Source organism: Atractosteus spatula, chromosome 8 (assembly GCF_055471065.1).
Source record: "Atractosteus spatula isolate fAtrSpa1 chromosome 8, fAtrSpa1.hap1, whole genome shotgun sequence".
NCBI classification, from domain to species: domain Eukaryota; kingdom Metazoa; phylum Chordata; class Actinopteri; order Semionotiformes; family Lepisosteidae; genus Atractosteus; species Atractosteus spatula.
The window spans coordinates 35,756,143-35,774,586 of NC_142713.1; the positions used below are offsets into that span (position 1 = coordinate 35,756,143).

Below are 18,444 nucleotides of genomic sequence, written 5' to 3' on the forward strand. Positions count from 1 at the left end.
TTGCAGCCTACTGACAAAGCTAAAGTGTATGTGTTTGAACTCCTATTGTATATGAGAAGACGTTGATTTTCTTAGAAATTTATGGCAATTTCATCCATGCCATCAATATTTTTTTTATCTGGAAACAAATACTGTATGTTGTTATTTGATGGATTTTAGCAATAGATGTTCATTTTACTTCAGATTAATTCCATTTCATGTTTTCATATTTTAGCTCATCGATAACTCTTTGAAGAGATGTAAAATGCATGATTCATAACTTATTATTTGAAACAGGCAGCCTTTGCAATAATGATGCTAAACGTGTTTTACTGTAAGTGTAATCCCTGCAAAATAGCAGCTATGTCTTCCTTTCTCTAAAAAGGCAAAGTTTTTATTTTTTAAGATATTTTTGATGAGGACCCTAGCAATTTTTTGGCACTGTGGAATCATGGTTGCTGAAGTGCATTTGTATCGAGCAAGTTTCAAAGTTTCTAATAAAGTTCAAAGCAGCTTGGGTAATGCCTCTTCTTCTCCCAATTACTGAGTACAGTTATGTCTTTTTGATGCATATTTTGCAATCCTTTAGTACCTTAGGTGGGATCTGCCGAACATTATTTAATCAAATAGTGCAGGTTAATACTGAAGGATGTGGTGGAACAACTCTATTATAACACTTTTTCTAAAAGTAGTTTTCAAGGGCAATGCAATGCCTTCAGGTAAAACCCTCTTTATCTCAGTCTTTTGTTTTACTAAGTCACACCATAACATGAGACTTGCTAACATTATTGTATATTGAAGAGCTATGGGTGGGGAACTAAGACAGTGAGCAAGTTACAAATTAACAAGTAGACGTTAATTTAAACTAAAAAAAGATAGAAAAAACAACATTTGGGCTATGAAGTCTGCCCACATCTATAGGAGGTTCCACAGCTGAAACATTGCTCTTTTCTTGTTTTCCTTTCTCTTTTCAGTGTGGAATTAACCTCGGGCACCAGTTCCTCAGACTGACAATCACATTCTGTGCTTCCTGTTTATCTTTTAAACTGTGATTTTAATAACTGCTATACAGTACATCCAATCAAGCTAGCCTTTGATATAAGATGCCTTTCTTTTTAAAAGATGATTATGTCAGACTTTTGTTATAAAAATATGTAATGTGTAGATGTGTGAAAATACACCAAGCATCATTTTATTTTGTCTAAACTTTAATTGAGAAGACTGGCTTTATGTAAGCAGATAATACACAGATTAGGCTTATCAACATTATTTCTGACATAGAGAGTGTCATTCAAATGTGTGTATGATTATACCAGAGAGGCAGATTGGAATTACCTGATCAGTATGTGAATTGTGTTGCTATATTAATGCAAGTTTAAATGAAACTTTACCTTCCATTTTCATTTCATGCACAATACAATGTACCATTTTCTCTGAACATCATAGATTTTACAGTTAAAGGCATTCATGCATTTGGCAAGTTGTCCTGGTGATATTTTGATTATGTAGGAAACAAAAAGAAGCACTTTTTGGTGATTTGATATCAGAAACTCACAATGCAGAAGCGCAAGGTAATTGTGTATAGCATTGATATGTTTACAGCTTAATCCAAATTAAGTATTAATCTTTCAGGGGAAAAAAATTATATATTTCCTTAAACAAGTGGCAATTCCTAAAAATGATTTACTGTATATCAAAGAAAGGTCCCCAACATAAATCTCAAACCACTTGTATCCTTCATAATAAAAGTCATATACTGTATTACTCTAACAAGCAAATTCTTCAAAGCAGAATGATTTCTCACAGTCAATTGCATTATGCTTGTTTCTTTTTCTTGCGGTAATTCTACAAGTTTAAAACTACCTCTACTGAGCTAGCCAGGTTGTAGTACTAAAACATCATTCAAAGCTAGTATTTCATGAAGCATGAGACATAACACTAATACTTGATCCAACTGATTCAGAACCACTGCATATTGTCAATAATCACACTCAAACTGGAATATTAAGAAAAAAAATAAAACATTCTTTACAGAGCACCAGCATGTAACACTGAATTCCCAATGATACAGTCAAAACAAAAGCCTTTTATGTTCAGAACATCTTTAAGTTTAATACTTTTCTGTTAACTTTCACTCCAGTAAATATGTTACACAGGGCATTATAATTCCTAAATACATTGTCATCACAATACATTTATAAATATTATATTTGGGTAAGTAAATTAAAATACATTGTTATTTGTATGCTTGTTTTTTATGGTTATAGATTTGAAATGTTTGAATATCAGGTACTCTTGACCATGTTTTATAATGTCAGCTCTCAATCCCCACTCAGTAAAGCATTCACTCAGTGTTATGAAAAATCAATAAATACAAGTGCCAGACATTTGTTTTGTTGCTTCCAACTTTTCACATGCTAACTACAGAGACACTATCACTTTACTGGTGTATCTTTACAGTTACTGAAAAATAGTATTGAACATTCAAATAGTCTGAGATTATATTTTAGATTTGGTATCATAATTATGAAAACAGACATTCTGTCAGAGTATTTCATATTCACAATAACAATTATTTCTTTCTCTTCTTTACATTTTCTAATGTTTTAATTTCTAGGAAATAAATTTTGAATAAAAAAAGACATTTTCACCTCAATGCTAATGTGCTTTCAAAAATACCCTAAACTGAATTTGTAATGGACTGCACAATAAGTTACCATTTTATGGTAACTAGATGTGCAAACGTTCAGTATTATTATATGCAATAGTATACTGTGCTGTATCAATTGACATTTTCACGATTGTAGCTAACTAAAAAAAAGGGATATGCCTGAAAAACCTTATATTTGTTTTGACTGTATCTATATCAGGAAAGGGGTGCTTTAATTTTTAATATAGACAAAAGGCTGTCAATCATATTTGCAAACTACAGACGCATAAGACAAATTCAGTTACTCTTACACTTACCAGTTACACTAATTTTTTTTTCTAAATTGGCCATTTTTTGCCTGATCTATAACCCCAACATGAACATATATATTTTTTATTCTCTAGTTTTTTTTTAGCTTTTTATCATTTTCCAGTACAGCCTAAACTGTGGTAATCCTATTATTGGTACCTTGCCCCTTTAGAACAAGTCATGCAACTGTAAAAGATTGGTGTAAGTGTTTATATAAGGCATATTGAACAAGTTAAAAGAATTCCTTTGATACTCTTCCAAAGATATTTATAGGTTCTGAATAAGGGATTTCTTGGATGTCTTTGTCTTTTTCTAAATTCTCAGTGTCTTTTCCATTTATATATTCCAAGGAATATTAGAATTGCCTTCAAGATGATACCAGGGATTCTTGAAAGAGCCAAAGTCCTCATAGGTGTGAACCTTACAGAGTCCTCTTCACTAAAGTGAAGAAAAATAATGAAGGAGCTACATTCAGAGTTCCAGGCAACAAAGGGCAACCACAATCAGGACCAACAAACTGGTAGACTGCACACTAACTGCTGCTCGACCTGAAAGGCAAATAACAAGAGACAACACATGGTCAATATCTCACAGAGTATGGAGTTCATTATATATTCATTATATAATGTAATGTATAGTGGATTAAAACTTCTAATATAATAATACTGTATGTGGTGTCTGAAGTTTTTTCTGAACATCACAGAAAACTATTATACTATATATACAGTAACTGCAAATAAAATCCTGAAGGTATCTGGAAAATATGCTAATCTATTTTGTAGGAGGTACAGGTACATTGCAGACATGAGTAAATTCATTATGGTGCTTAACATGAGCAACAGGGATGATTATCTGGGGTATTACAGTGAAAGTGATATACAGTAGTGTAGTGTGTCCGGCCACTTTTGGAAGCAGTGCAACCTGTACATTTGAGCTCTGCTCTGTACCAGGAAGCAGATACTGTCCTGTGACATTCTGTCCCATTTCTTTTGCAGAGCCTGGACAAGTATGTTCCTATTCTTTGGTCTCTGAGCTGTAGATGCCACACGTCCTCCCAACATATCAAACAAATCGTTGAAGTCTGGCAAGCAGGACATCCATCATACAATTGCTACTACATTCTCAACTGAGAAGAAAACTGCAGATACACAAGCAGCATGCCGACATCCTGTGTCCTACTGGCATACTTTCATGTCAGAATAAGGCCACAGAAAGGGCAGAAGCGTTTCCTGGAGTAGTTTTGCTGTCTGGGTGGCTTCAGTCACAAGCAGCAACTTGTAAACAGCAACTAGACACTCCTGTCCAGACCATCACACTTCAAACTCCTGATCCACTGATCTTCTGTACAAAACAAGAGCACCATTCTCTGCGACTGTGTCACATTCACTAATGTCCATCAGGGTACTCTATATAAAACCTGTGTTTTCATTCATCAGGGGCCTACAAGCTCACTCAAACAGTAAATCATCTGAGCACAGGTTGACTCTACTATTGGGGTTTGAGCTGGGGAATGTCACTAGCCAGATAAGAATGAGATTCTCCAAGACGTGGCATGCAATTGGCTGATCACCCCTGTGGGAGGGGAGGCATTAGTCGGCCAAGGCTCTCTACACTCATAGTGACCCCTGTGGTTTCCTGTCCACTTGTTGTCACGCCCAGTACACCTAGAGGGCGCTCTACTTCTGTTCTGTTCCTAGTTCCCTGTGATTATTCATGTCTTTCTGGTGTGTCATGTTGTGTAGCCTAATTACTTCCTGTGTTTGCTCTGCTCCATGCTCAGCATTGAGGTTCGGATGTCCTGAGACCTGCCTAGCACCAGGTTGTTCCTGTCCGTGGCCTGAGGGCATAGGTTTCTATACCGACATCGTCTGACCACCTGAGCCTGGGCTAACCTCCATGTTGCGCCCTTTACCGCTACACATAGGGTCTTTATTGCTCTCCTTGTCATTCCACGGCTTGCCCTTCCGACAACTGTGACACTTGTATTCATGCGCTGCTGTTGGTGAGGGACTTACAGTGGCTCTTTTTCAGATGGCACTGCGTCTGCAGTGCTTGTGATATTGAGTGGCTCAAAGATGGGCAGGCCAGAGGAGTCTGCCTGCACTTCTTCACTCTCCACTGTGTGTGGGCACTGTGTGCCAAGACCGTGAACTAAGGGATATTGATTATTTTCTGCTTTTTTGTTTCTTGATCTTCACCTTGTTAATTCACATCAACTGTACCCAATCAACACTCTCACTACAAAGGTAAATCTGTGTCACAAATGATCAATTAATCCTGTGGCATGAAGCTAAAAACAATTGATTAATAACCATATACTGTACGTTTTTGTTCTAAAATGATAAAATGGTACAGACATAGAGTTATTTTCTTTTGATAGTCAGTATATAGTTATTAAAAAAGTAAAGAATTTAAAAGCAAAACCATTATGGTACCTCAATCTAAGCACAACATTTTACAGTAGGTATTCAAATAAAGTTATTTGTCCTAAATATCCAATTATGTATCATATAAGCAAAATTAAAGCAAAATTAAAAAACTAAAACTATGGTAATATTAAATGCATATTATGACCAATACTACAACATATACATTATCATATACATTGTTAATTAAAGAAAAATATAAAAGGATAACAAAAAAGGCTTCAGAAACACCACCAAATATTTTTCAAAATTCTGACATACCCAGAATTGTAATAGAATAAAACATCTTATTATGGTTATACAGTACAAGCATAACATACAGATATATTTCCAAAGAAATATGGGTTTAAATAATCCCCCTTACTGATATAAAAATACTATTAAACTGATATTATTATACTATTTACTGATAAAATACAGTAAAACATCCAAATACACATTCTACATTTAATCCGTAAAAAAATAAAAAGTGTTAATAAAAAAATGAATGGAACACTTTGAATGGAAAAAGTCCTCCACCAAAATCAAATAAAGAATATTAAGATGACAGGAAATTATTTTGAATATATACAGTACACTCATAGACCTATAGTACAGTATATATGCAGGATGTAGTTATACTGACAAATATAAAGGACTACTCTTCAAACATTTATGAACCATGATAATAAACATTTGCAATCATCTTTTTCAGAAAAAAATATTGATATAATTTATTAAACACAGTGCATATTATATGAAATGGAAATATGCTGCACATACAGTATACATATAATGGAGATTTCTGTATTCATCTTTTTTCTGTATGCTGTACTATACAGAAAATACAGCTGGACTAGATTTTGTCACTATTATATATACACAAAATGTACAGATTTCCAAAATAAGAAACACATATATTAAATTGGGAAACAAAACTAGAAAGAAATATTACTTGAAATATTAAGAGTACAGAGAGTGTAAATATTATGGAGGAAACCTCATTTGCAAAATGCTATTCAGATCATATGGACATTTATATAAATTTAAGCTTTCCACAGAAGAGCATCTGGAAAGTGTATAAGGCATTTATAAAACCATAAAATGTTTAAATTACAAACATTTGTATGTATAGTCTAAAAAGCACACAAATATGTTGTTATGACTGCCTTGCACTATATTTTAGAGAGCAACTAGGCTGTAATGTAGAAATAGAGGGAAGAAAATGTGGAGATCTTGTTCACAGCACATCATTAAGTACCGTGTTAAGCATACAATATTTCACATCCTGCATTTTAAACCCTTGACGGCTTTCATTTTCAGGCACCGTGAAATCAAGCTGTCAGATATGTTCAGGATGAATGATAATGGATACGATGGCATTTCCTTCACCAATTGAGATCAATTACAGAATGGTATAGCTGTCTTCCCAAGAAGAAGGTAATGTATCTTTCAAAAAGAAGGACAAAGAAATGAGTACATAGAGGTAGTTTAGTTATGGTTCATAGACACTTGGTGTTATTTCTCAAACATAAACTATAAAAATGTCAGTGTTAGTTTAATGGACATAGTTTTTTTCTGGTGTTTTTGAATGACATACTACAGGATTACATTTTCTCCTTTAAAATCAACAGTAATTAATTTTACTGCTAATTTCACATTTGTCTCTTGTTTACAAAAATATAGAACATTCTGCAAAATGCCCATTTATTAAATAATATATATTACCTCACACTGTGGTTTATTACAGAGTCTACTGTCAGCAAGACTATAATACTGTACATCCTTAAGGACAGAACTGAATTGACAGCCATCTATTCCTTCAATGACAATTACAGTATTTACACTGTAATTAATTATTTTAAATACAATGATTTAAAATGTATCCAACAAACTTGAGATTGCCATTGTATTGAATTATAAAACTTTGCATTGGCATACATCTGTAAGGAAAAAAAGAAACATTAAATAAGAATTAAGTCTTTGTTTACAAGAATTTGTCTTTATTTACTCAATATATGTTAAATTGCTTGATGGGTGATTTACACAAGGTTTGCCCAGATGAAGATCTTTAAAACTCTCTTTTCAAATGGATGATCAGAAATGATTGTACATTAACATTTGATTACAAAGGAAAATTCAATTTGTACAGTATAAAATCAGTAGTTAGCAAAACCCAACCACTTCAATTTAAAACAATGAATGTAGTTCCACATTAAGAAATATTAATAAATGACAGCATTTGGGTAAAGTGAAAGTGATGTCAGTGAAGCACAATCTAATGGTCTAAAACTATGCAGCTGGACTTCTAACTCATACTAGATCCTGGCAGCATATCACTACTGTACTTAAATCTCTACATTGGACTTTCCTCTGACTCTTGAAGGGACATAATCTTTGAATCTTTTCAAAACTAAACTTAAAACCCATCTTGTTAGTAAGGCCCATGTCTGATCACCTTACTGTTTATCCTGTATGTTCTTCTTTCATTTTTTAATATTTTTATGGCATTTTTTGTCTTTTTATTCTTTATCACTATGTACAGCATTCTAAGGTTTGAAAAGGCTCTTTATAAATCATCATCATCATCATTACTATTGTTATTATTATTGTCGTTGTTGTTGTACAATGGCATACTGTACCAGATACAGATTAATTGTTCTTTTCATTCTGATTGTATATCTTAAAGAACAAAATCAAGAATAGCTATTGATGTATTCAATGAGTGTGAACATTATTTAAAAGTAACTGTTATTTTAAACCTGATTATGCAAACAAATACTGTTGTGGTGTGTTGAATATAGCAAATTTCACTGGGAGAACAAAATTCCAAAATAATTTATTAACACTTGACAGTATAATGGCATACAGAAGCTTTCCTCATGACATACACATTTGTCTAACCAATGATCTTATAAGAGTTAATATTCATTACTTGTTGTCTTTCCATGTAAGAGGAGAGCTTTGTTTTAAAAGAACATTCATGGAATAAATACATCCACCTGGTTGTAAATATTATAAATACTTATTTAAGATGCATGTATCAAGCAAATGTATCTATTCCAAAAATATATGTTCTATATACATATGCTGATAACAAAATAAACCTTTTATTTTTAAAATCCAATTTAAAACGAGTCAACTTCTGCTTCTAAAAAACTGTTTTTTTTATAAATACGATATCCATTTTGTATTTATTATATAGTGCATGTCTCTTCACTGATGGATTCATATAAGTAATTTTAGTTTTCCAGTACAACACATGAAAGCCCGTACGTTGACTTTTCTAGTGAGTGTGAGTGTCCCTTAGTCTCTTAAACAAATGGTAATTTGCTTCATGATATGAGCAAAGTGCCGCATTAGCCATCACAACATAAATACTACAATTATGAAGACTAGACTACTCTGTTACTGATTACACACCATTAGCTCAGCATTGTGAAGTATAGAGAAGCACAATTCAATCACACTTTAGTTTAGGCCTCATACAGTAAGTGGAAACAACCTGTTAACATGCTAATAATAATGTTACAGTACAAATACTCAGAAAAATTACCACAGTACGTAACCCTAATCCTGTTGTTAGGAAAATGGTTAGGAGTATGGTAAGCATTAGGTTTTTGTTACTAAAATGAACAAATCGAAATTAAATGTTCATTTTATATTTGTTAAATCTTGTTAAAAAAAAGTAGAGGTTATTATCACATTTGTGTTAATAATATCCATCCATTTTCTAACTGCTTCATCTGTTTCAGGGTCATGGGGAGCCACAGCCTATGTTTGCAAGCAATGCCAGTCCATAGCAGGGTGCACACAAACACAGTCCACACACTCACACCAGGGCCATTTTTTTCCAGAACCCAATTAACCTACCAGAATGTCTTTGGCCTGTGGAAGGAAACCCAAGCACCCAGAGGAAACCCACATAAACCCGGGAAGAACACAGAAACTCCACATAGCACGCTGGGTCCAGAATTGATCCCAAGGCCCCAGCACTGCAAGGGAGCAATGCTAACCACTGTGTTGGAACTGCTACCCTTCCATTAATATATTATAAATACATTTGAAAACGTTTTTATAAATGCAAAAGGTGTTATCATAAAAATGGAAAATGCACAGTAAAGTACAAGGAAAAGTAATTGATAAATTGGCATATTGAAACAACACAGAATCATTTCAGAAATACTGTGCAGTTCTGTATTAAAAGGTCTGTACCTGTCATTTGAACATCTGAAAAGAATCATGTTGAATAATACCAAAATAATCCATTTACCTGAAACTTTAACTTGGGCCACTGCTCCATCACCCCCTTCAGTATGTGCACGAACCTCCACAACATAATCCCCTTCTTTTGGAGCAGGAAGGTCTATATAATGTTTGCCTGTTGTATACAGTTTTCCTTCAGCTTGTCCTTCCTGCCTGAACAACACCTATTGAAAGAAGGAGAAAGACAGAATGATTGAGAGATTATTGAGAGCTCAATATGAAGCCAAGCTGCTTTCTTGACAATATTTTTATACTACAAGATCATAACTGGTGATAGGCATAATTAAATGTTTTTTTCTCATTCAATTATTAATATTACTTGATGAGCCTTTGAAACATTCTATTAAAGTCATAAATCTACACTTGGCTTCTAAACAATGGAAAAAGAAAAAGTGGGGCATCCTATAGTAAAGCTAACTGTTGAGGCTGACAAACCTTGTAGCCATCCACTCTTGACTCATTAGCTAAAGGTTCAACGTGCTCCCAAGCAATATTCACTCTTGAACGATCCACATATTTACTGATGATTCTTGGAGGACGGTTTGGAGCTGAAAAAGATATTGCATTAGAATTTCAGGAGATGATAAATGCATTAAATACATACTTTATGACCACTGTGAGATCTTTACTGAAAGTATTAATCATATAGAGAGTATTGTGGAAAAAATAAATTACCCAACTGCAATAAATAAAGCATTCTTGTAACAAGATGTAATTTAAAGAAGTACTGAATGATGCTTTGGAGCAAAATGTGCCTTTTAAGATCATTTATCCTTTCTTGTCTTTCAGTTCAGTATCTGCCTATTTCATAATAGTATATGTTTTAAGCCACTTGATCCCCATAGAGTGAAACAGATTTTATTTTGTCAATTGGCCCTTTTGCACATGAAAATGATGAAAACCATGGTATCAGTACAGTATATTCTATACAGTATATGATATTATTTCTAGTAGTGTTTTAACTCTCGTCTTCAACATGGAAAAATCACAGTACTTATATTTCAAACAAGTGTTTACAGGCAAATAGTGAACCTGTTTATTTAAATTATGTTTTTATTTATTTTCCGTTTAGTGGCATCAGTAATATTCAATACAATTCAGACATTGCAAGCTTTCCTTACGTGCTTTCTTCGTGAAGATCTCATAGATTTCACTGGGAGGGCCTTGTCCAGCAGAATTATAGGCTCGAACTTCAATGTTGTAGTGTGAGTCTGGCAGAAGGTTTTCAACTCTAGTGTGATTTTCAGTGCTAGGTACTTGAACTCGATGTGCAGCAGCTTCAATATCATATAGCTTCCTCCAATACCTTATCTGAAGAAGAAAAAAGATAAAGCATTGCATTTGTGTTTATTAATATTTCAGAACAAATAAAATAGAACTATCTCTACGAAGATCATACAATTTTGAGAATGGCAATGACATAGAAAAGCAAGAGATAAACATTCTTTAAGATTAAAATCTCTCCTCCCACATCTGTGTTGTCTATGTACAGTATGTCCCTGATTATATTTACTTTATTGCTGGCTAAAGAAGAACAATAACAATGACAAGCCACACAAAACAAATGAAATTGCAAAAGCTCATTCAAGTGTCCTAAGAAGAACTATTTTTGACTATCTGAACAAATAATAATACCAGGACCAGAATTTCCAAACCAATATCCTCATATGATGTGAGTTATTCATGAAGAAAACCATAGCATTGTCTGAAAGGGGCTGTTGACAGACTGACTATTGTGCCACCCAAGTGGATGTTGCACTTCAGTGGTGAATGGTACCTCTTTGCTGAAAGAGAATACATCCAGTATACAGCTAATGACAATTCTGCTCACAACAGACAAAGAAATTCTACCTGATAACCTTCTATGGATTGCTGGTGTACAGGCAACCAAGACACAATGGCCTCAGTGGCAGACAAGCTTCTTGCTGTAACTCCCAATGGGGCTTCCATAGGGGCTGAAAACACAAATTTTATGATTACAGTTCACAGCTTTATAGCGACATCTGGCCTGATAAAGAAACCTCAAAGGAAATAAACAAGATAAAAAGCTTGTTTTTTATGCTAATTAATAAAAAAAAGATAAAAACATACAGTAAGCTTCTGAACAGTACATTAAAGTATGTATGAATCCCTGATTTTTAAACAAACAGGTTCAGGTTGCAAAACGTTTTTCACCACAGATATTGTTGATGATGTGCAGCCATTTAAAAATTACAGGTTGATTTTGATTCTGATGTCAGCTCTTGCTGATATTGTATATATGTAAATCTTGATCACATCTTTACATTTTCACTTGTTTTAGGTTAATATACTGTAGATTAGTATAAACAGTATATATATAAAAGAATGTTTATACACTCATATACAATATTTATAAAGTGACAGTGCAGCTGCTAATTTCTCTTACTGTATTTTAAAATTTATTGTCAAAATGACACTAGCTTCCCAGCAACACTGCACCCCCAGACAGTGGGCAATTCCACTATGCTAGTTGAGTGGGTACCCTACTGTGGGAATATTCAGCACTGTCCAGGTTACTGGGGAATTATATCACCAAAGCAGGGTCAGACAAGTTCTGTAACATGTTCATATATAATGTTTGTTATACTGTACAATACTGACAAATAGAAACACTGCAGAATTGTCTTAATTAAATAGTTGTTAAAGGTCTAAATTTATCATAGAAGTAACAATAGTATTTTTCTTCTTTTAGTCGTTTTTGTAGTCTTGGCAGTACTAGTTTAGCAGTTCCTGGTTTTATTAAATATGAGCTACAGTTGACAGATTATTTTTATCATTTAAATCAAAGTAAATTTTTCTTTACTACGTATTACTAGTTATGACTCTCGGCACATATTGTGAACACTTAGTCCAGAGCTCAACCTTGTTTCCACACTGCTAAGAGCAACAGAGAACACGTGACTAACCCTCAGATGGAACTTCAGTCTATTGCTGGGATTATCCCCAAGGACCTCTGTCATAGGTAAAGAGGCTGCAGTGGGAACTCAAAGCCACAACCTGCCAGTCATGAGTCCAAAGTTTTACCTACTAAACCTTGCCATCCCCAATGAATACTGGCATTTTTGCCAAATCAAAGAATGTACTGTATAACTGAGAAAAAATATGAAAAGTTGTGGCGGAGTCCCAAGGCAACCTTTCTCCCAGTCTGCAACTAGCAGGATTAACCAGCCAATCCAATTTGAATTGTGGTATTTTAGCTGATCTGTGGCAGGATGTTCTTGTAGTGTCCTGTGGCTTCAGTGTTCTGGAAGATGTTAACCCAATGTCTCCACACCGAAATCCAGAGTGAGGCTTAACTCCGGAACCAAAACCCAGCCTTTGTTGGCTGCCCAAGTTTAACTGATTATAGGGGTGTTCTAACCTTAACCTTAAACCACAGCCCATTCTCTCTTGAACTAACATGATATATATTGTATATATTTGTATATAAGGGATACCTTTACACTCACAATTAAATAGACTAGACAAATTGTAAGATCTGTTTTTTCAACTTAAGTTTAAACTAAGGGGGATTATTTCTGTATAAACAGGGGAAAGCTCAAGGTGGTGATAGTCTGATCTCCAAACGGTGAAAATGCATGCACAGTGCTGTTTCTTTGTCAGTCATGGATCAGAGAGGGTTAGAGCATATGGGGACTTATTTATACATTATTGAGAATCCATAATTTTACTCTACTGTTCCCAAAAAAGGTTGGTTTACTGACTTCTAGATCATTTCTAGATGTTTCTAAACATGTCTGGCCATCTGCAACATCTCATTATGTCTGAACTACGTTCATAAGAAAGCTGAAGGGAATGACCTGCAATCCAAATTCACCTAACGACTCTTTAAAAGTTTTAAGGATAACAACTGTCAGGAGACAATTCAAAGACCAGAAAGATAAGGCTTCTGTTTTCATTAATTTCTTCTGTCTAGGAATAGAGCAAGACTTCTGTTATGTTCTGCACTGAAGAGAGAATGGACACCTACAGTATACAAAACCATTCTGCCCTTCCATAAAACTGTCTCTCCTTCAGAGAAGTAAAAGTAATAAAAAATTATACTTACTTTTAATAATATCAAATGTTCCAAATTTGTTTCCTAAAACATACTACAGTATATGTATGATTATTTTAGATATTGACCTACACATTCACATACAATTTATACCAATAAATATTGATATTTAAGATGAAAGTCTTCATGATTGTTTAATTTAGCCTTAACATCATACATGTTGTCATTAACAGAAATGTCTAAAGGATATCACCAAGTATTTTTTATATTCATTTTTCATGCATGCTTTAAATTAAACAAAATATTCAAGACATTTTGCATGGCTCATTCTCAACACAACAGTTAGAAAATAGAATAACGGCCTTTACTGACTATGACAGTCTGGGCCAATAGTCACTTAATGGGTGACTATAGTCACTTATGGGTCACTTACCATCTTGGGCAGAGTACACCACAGCTGTTAGACTAAATGGTCCTTCTCCCTTGCTGTTGAAAGCTTTCACTTTTACTTGGAACTCTGTGGAAGGGGTAATTGTAGAATCTTTGTGTACGTAACGTCTTGCCTCTGGGTCAGCTACTGTCACCTTTCTCCACTCTTTATCCCCATGTGGCTTGAAGGCAACAATGTAGCCATAATTCCTTCCAAAGTGATACTCTTTAGGCACAGGCTAGAAGAAAATAGTAGCATCTTAAAGCATCTTAAGAAAGTTAAGAATAAAAAAAAATAATTTTGGTTTGGCTTTAGACTAAGGCTGAGGTTCTTAACCTGGGGGGTGCAACCCCTATAAGGGTCGCGATGTGGTCCTAGGGTGGTCACACAATAGGTAGCAGAAACAGAATCAAACAAAGGCTAACACACACTCTAGGGCAGTAAATGGGACAAGTACGCTGATTCAGGGTGGTTACACATCAAAGGACAATAACAGAGGTAAACAATTAACTATTATATATTGTATAGTACACCTGCATGGTTAAGACTATTTACATTAGCAGGGTGACTTAGTGGTCACTCTGCAAGCCCACAGACCATCCCCTGGCTACAAACCCCAGCCTGTTCTGCACTGCGCCTTGCGAGGGCACTACATTAATTCCTATTGGGTGTGGACCCAAAAAGGGGTCGCAGTCTCAAAAAGGTTAAGAACCCCTGGACTAAGGGATACAATATGAAAAATATGCATCTATCACTACTCATCTTAATACAAAGCTTATCAAGCCAAAAGTGACGGGAATGTATCAGGCATTGCAAAACCTGTAGGAATACAATTTGGTATTTAAATTCCAAAATAAGCAACATGTTCTTTGCATGTGCAGATGTTTAACTTCTTTTTTTTTGGTGGCCCTAAATTAGACTAAAATGCATGATAAACATGTCTGTTACATCAGCGTTATTATTTTATTCTCACCACATTGCTTTATGATTATATTATTTTTTGTCATAGCTGCATGCTCATTATGGTTAAAAGTGAAACAAGCAACAGTAGGTCTTCTAAAATAAGTAAAATTTTGTTCCTTACAAAGCTGGCCTTGCTCCTTCCTTTCTGCTAATACCACATTTGCTACATTCTTGTAGTATCTAATTCATAATGCACCATTACAAAAGAGAAAGAAAACAGTACATCTTTCTTTCAGTAGGATACCACAACCCACCGTCCATGTGATTGTCAGTTCCCTGCTTGTTCCTCCTCCTCCTCCAATATCTGAAGGAGCCACGTTTGGAACTAATAAGAGAACATATAAAACATTCTTACGTCAACTTTGACGTATTGATGAATATCAATAAGAACATGTGCACTTGGAACTTATTTAGAAAATGTTGGTCTTTTGAATGTTTAGAGTCCCTTCTTTACATTTGCATCAATACATTTGCCTGCAAATATATTTTTGCCAAGTCACATACTACAGCAGCATCAGCATACTGGAGTTTGAAGACTGAAGTCAGGCAGCTGTTAGTTCTGGGATCACAGGAAATGTGTTGTCTCCACATTTGATTTGTGATTGGATGTAAAAAGCATGTCATCTGAGCTACCTGAAGGTCAAAATTCACATTCGAATTCCTGGAGAAGTTCTTTAGTAAGACGAATGAGACAATTCACTAGAATGTACTGTTTGTAGTGATTTTGTCCACAATGGACAGGAGAGACATTCACAAGACAGACAGACAGAGTTTTGACATCCTTGAAATCTTTGGGAGTTATTGCTTTGATACAGAGCCTGGAGATGTAGTGTTAGCTTCTATCCTTAAAAATAAAAAAAAGTCAGCGGGAATTTCATCATCTACGTCTTTGTTGTTCTTCATTTGTGATGAATAACAAAGTATGGCTTTCATCAGCTCCTTATGTGGTAGAGTTAGACTGGTAGAGTTCCACATTTAACTCGAACGTGGTATTCTGGGACTGAATAGAATAATCCATTACTGACATTGGATTTCTGATGGAAAATACTTTTTCTAATGAGTGTTAACCACCTCCCTTTCCTAAAGAAGGTCTCCCCCTACCTTAGGTTTTAAAGGGATGGTTCCTATTCGAGCCATAAATAATCATTTTAGCAGTAAAGAAAACAAGGATATCATTTGTGTCTTCAAGATACTGAATTTCCTTTCACTTTTCTGTTCTTCACCTGTTCTTCATGGCACAATTTCTCCTTTAAAGATGTGTCTTTGCTTGTTGGTGGCATTGCTTTATTTTGATACATATAATTAAATGAATATGTCCTGTCATTGCTTTGGTGATGTAGACATCTTCAGGATTCCTGGCAAGGACAATAACAATTCAATTGACACCTGAAGAATGCTCCACAGCCGAAACGTTGTGTTTCTTTCCTTCTCTTTTCAGCATGGAATAAACCTTTACTTGTTCCTTTGCAACAATTCAATTCTACAAGTGTTTAGAATGTAGATTTTACCAGGATATTTTTTCTGTTTAAATAAATTCTGTTGAGTCCTTGCTCTGAGGATAAGGAGTTCACACTTTTAACTCCTTCAAAGATTCAATTCCAGAGACTGGTATTTCTTGTAACTCTGGCACTAAACTCTAAAGTAGAATATGACTGTCATTTTTCAGGTTTTCACAAAGAATTAAGTCGTGCTTCGCATAGAAATCTTCCTTGGTTTTGTCACACATGAGGCACTTATTGATTCCAACAGGGTAACCCATGAAGGTGGATGATGATTTATTTCCTGAAGAAAAACTAATCTCCATGAATACAACATTCATCCTCTGATTTTCCCTTCCAGGAAAAAAGTACTGTATAGCTCCCTCTATATTCCTTGAGTAGACTTTTTCCAGCTTGTGAGGTTTTACTTATGTTAGTGATGTCAATGTAAATTTCTGGAGTTCCTGGACCACTTATGCAGTGCAGCTTTCTGGGAGGTCTCTCCAAGTCTGATCATGACTAGGAGCATTACTACCCTGCTTCTAACACCATCAGAGACTTGAAATAAAAGTGCTGGGGATGGAAGGAGTCTTTCTGTATTTCACCTGGTCTACACTGACATTACATTACTCATTAGTCAGCTTCCATGGCGAGGGTGTAAAGGTGTAATTTGAAACCTGAACTTTTTAACCTACTACTGCACCTACTCTGATAAATAATATTCCAAAAAGTAAACATCTGCACAAAGCTGTGTACCAACCTGCCTCCATGGTTATAATTTTTGGGGAGGGAAGGCTTGGTTCTCCTGTCCCTAATGTATTTGTTGCTATCACTCTGAATTCATACTGCATCCAAGGAATTAATTCAATAACAGATGCTGTCTCTGAATTGCCTTCAATGTTCCAAGGTGCTGAAGAAAGATGAAAAATAGAAATAATTAGAATGCAGAAAATATTCTTTTGTTAGATGATTATGTAATACATTAGTGATAGGAAAGTATATCTACAGTATGTATATTAGAAAAAAAATACACCACAACTAAAACAAAAAGGAAAAATAATGCAGAACAATTTGAGATGTACACATTCTTAATTATATCATTCTCATTTACATAAAAAAATAAAAAAAATAAAATAACATAATTTGTATAATGCAAAATGATTAGAAAAAATGAAATAAACTAATGAATAAAATCCAATTCTTTAGATGGACTATAGTTTTAAAAACTCTAATTAAGGTACCTTAAAGAATTAACCTACTTCCAATGATGTTCCATTTTATTGACTTACAAATTATGCATACACCTTTACATCAAAAATGTAATGCTCAGACTGAACACTTTTCTTGGTGAAAGAAGCAGAGGAAGGAAAAGCTATACTAGTTTAGCTTTTCACATATATTCCAATCAGTATTTTCTAATTCATCACTAAAAAAAGCCTCACCTGAGCTGTAGCTTTCAAACACTCAGAATTTCTTTCACCAAAGAGGTCAATTTGTTTGGGATTTAATTTTATAGAGTCGGTCCTGATTTCTTGTAAAATAATAAGGTGGCCTCTGAACAATTAATTGTGGTAAACATGATTGATCAGAGCTCTTCTGCTGTAAAATCAGGAGCAGTTTTATTACTGAGCCAGATAGTAGTCTCAACATCTCTTAAAATGGAGAATGGAGAAATGGAGAAAATGGAGATCAGAGAAAGAACAGAAAGATTCCTCCAAACTTAACAATAGTCTAAGCTTAACAGAAACTTTCAATGCACAAATAAGTCATCTCTCTCCTCAGGACTCTGCAAGAGAACCTATAAAACTGGTCTGGGAATCTGTCTTGTATTTTAGAAGCTCAGATTGTCAAAGGACAGCTGTGAAACCAATTGATCTTTCTTTTATGATGTATTGAGTTCTTTAACATTTACAAAAAATACTTCAATTTACAGTATACCAGCAATT

General features: G+C 34.6%; 1 protein-coding gene across 2 annotated transcripts in view; it reads right to left on the bottom strand.

Annotated features, from left to right (window-relative positions):
* Positions 1–1,169: 1,169 nt before the first annotated feature.
* cntn1b (contactin 1b) overlaps positions 1,170–18,444 on the bottom strand; it is a 107,512-nt gene continuing 90,237 nt past the window's right edge. For both annotated transcript variants that reach the window (XM_088922559.1, XM_088922561.1), the window contains exons 16-23: positions 17,259–17,408; positions 15,275–15,345; positions 14,061–14,295; positions 11,461–11,564; positions 10,731–10,920; positions 10,045–10,157; positions 9,617–9,773; positions 1,170–3,486 (exon numbers count right to left, since the gene is read on the bottom strand). In XM_088922559.1, the coding sequence (XP_088778685.1) occupies positions 3,410–3,486; positions 9,617–9,773; positions 10,045–10,157; positions 10,731–10,920; positions 11,461–11,564; positions 14,061–14,295; positions 15,275–15,345; positions 17,259–17,408 (1,097 nt within the window). In that variant the 3' untranslated portion in view covers positions 1,170–3,409. The remainder of the gene's footprint in view (positions 3,487–9,616; positions 9,774–10,044; positions 10,158–10,730; positions 10,921–11,460; positions 11,565–14,060; positions 14,296–15,274; positions 15,346–17,258; positions 17,409–18,444) is intronic.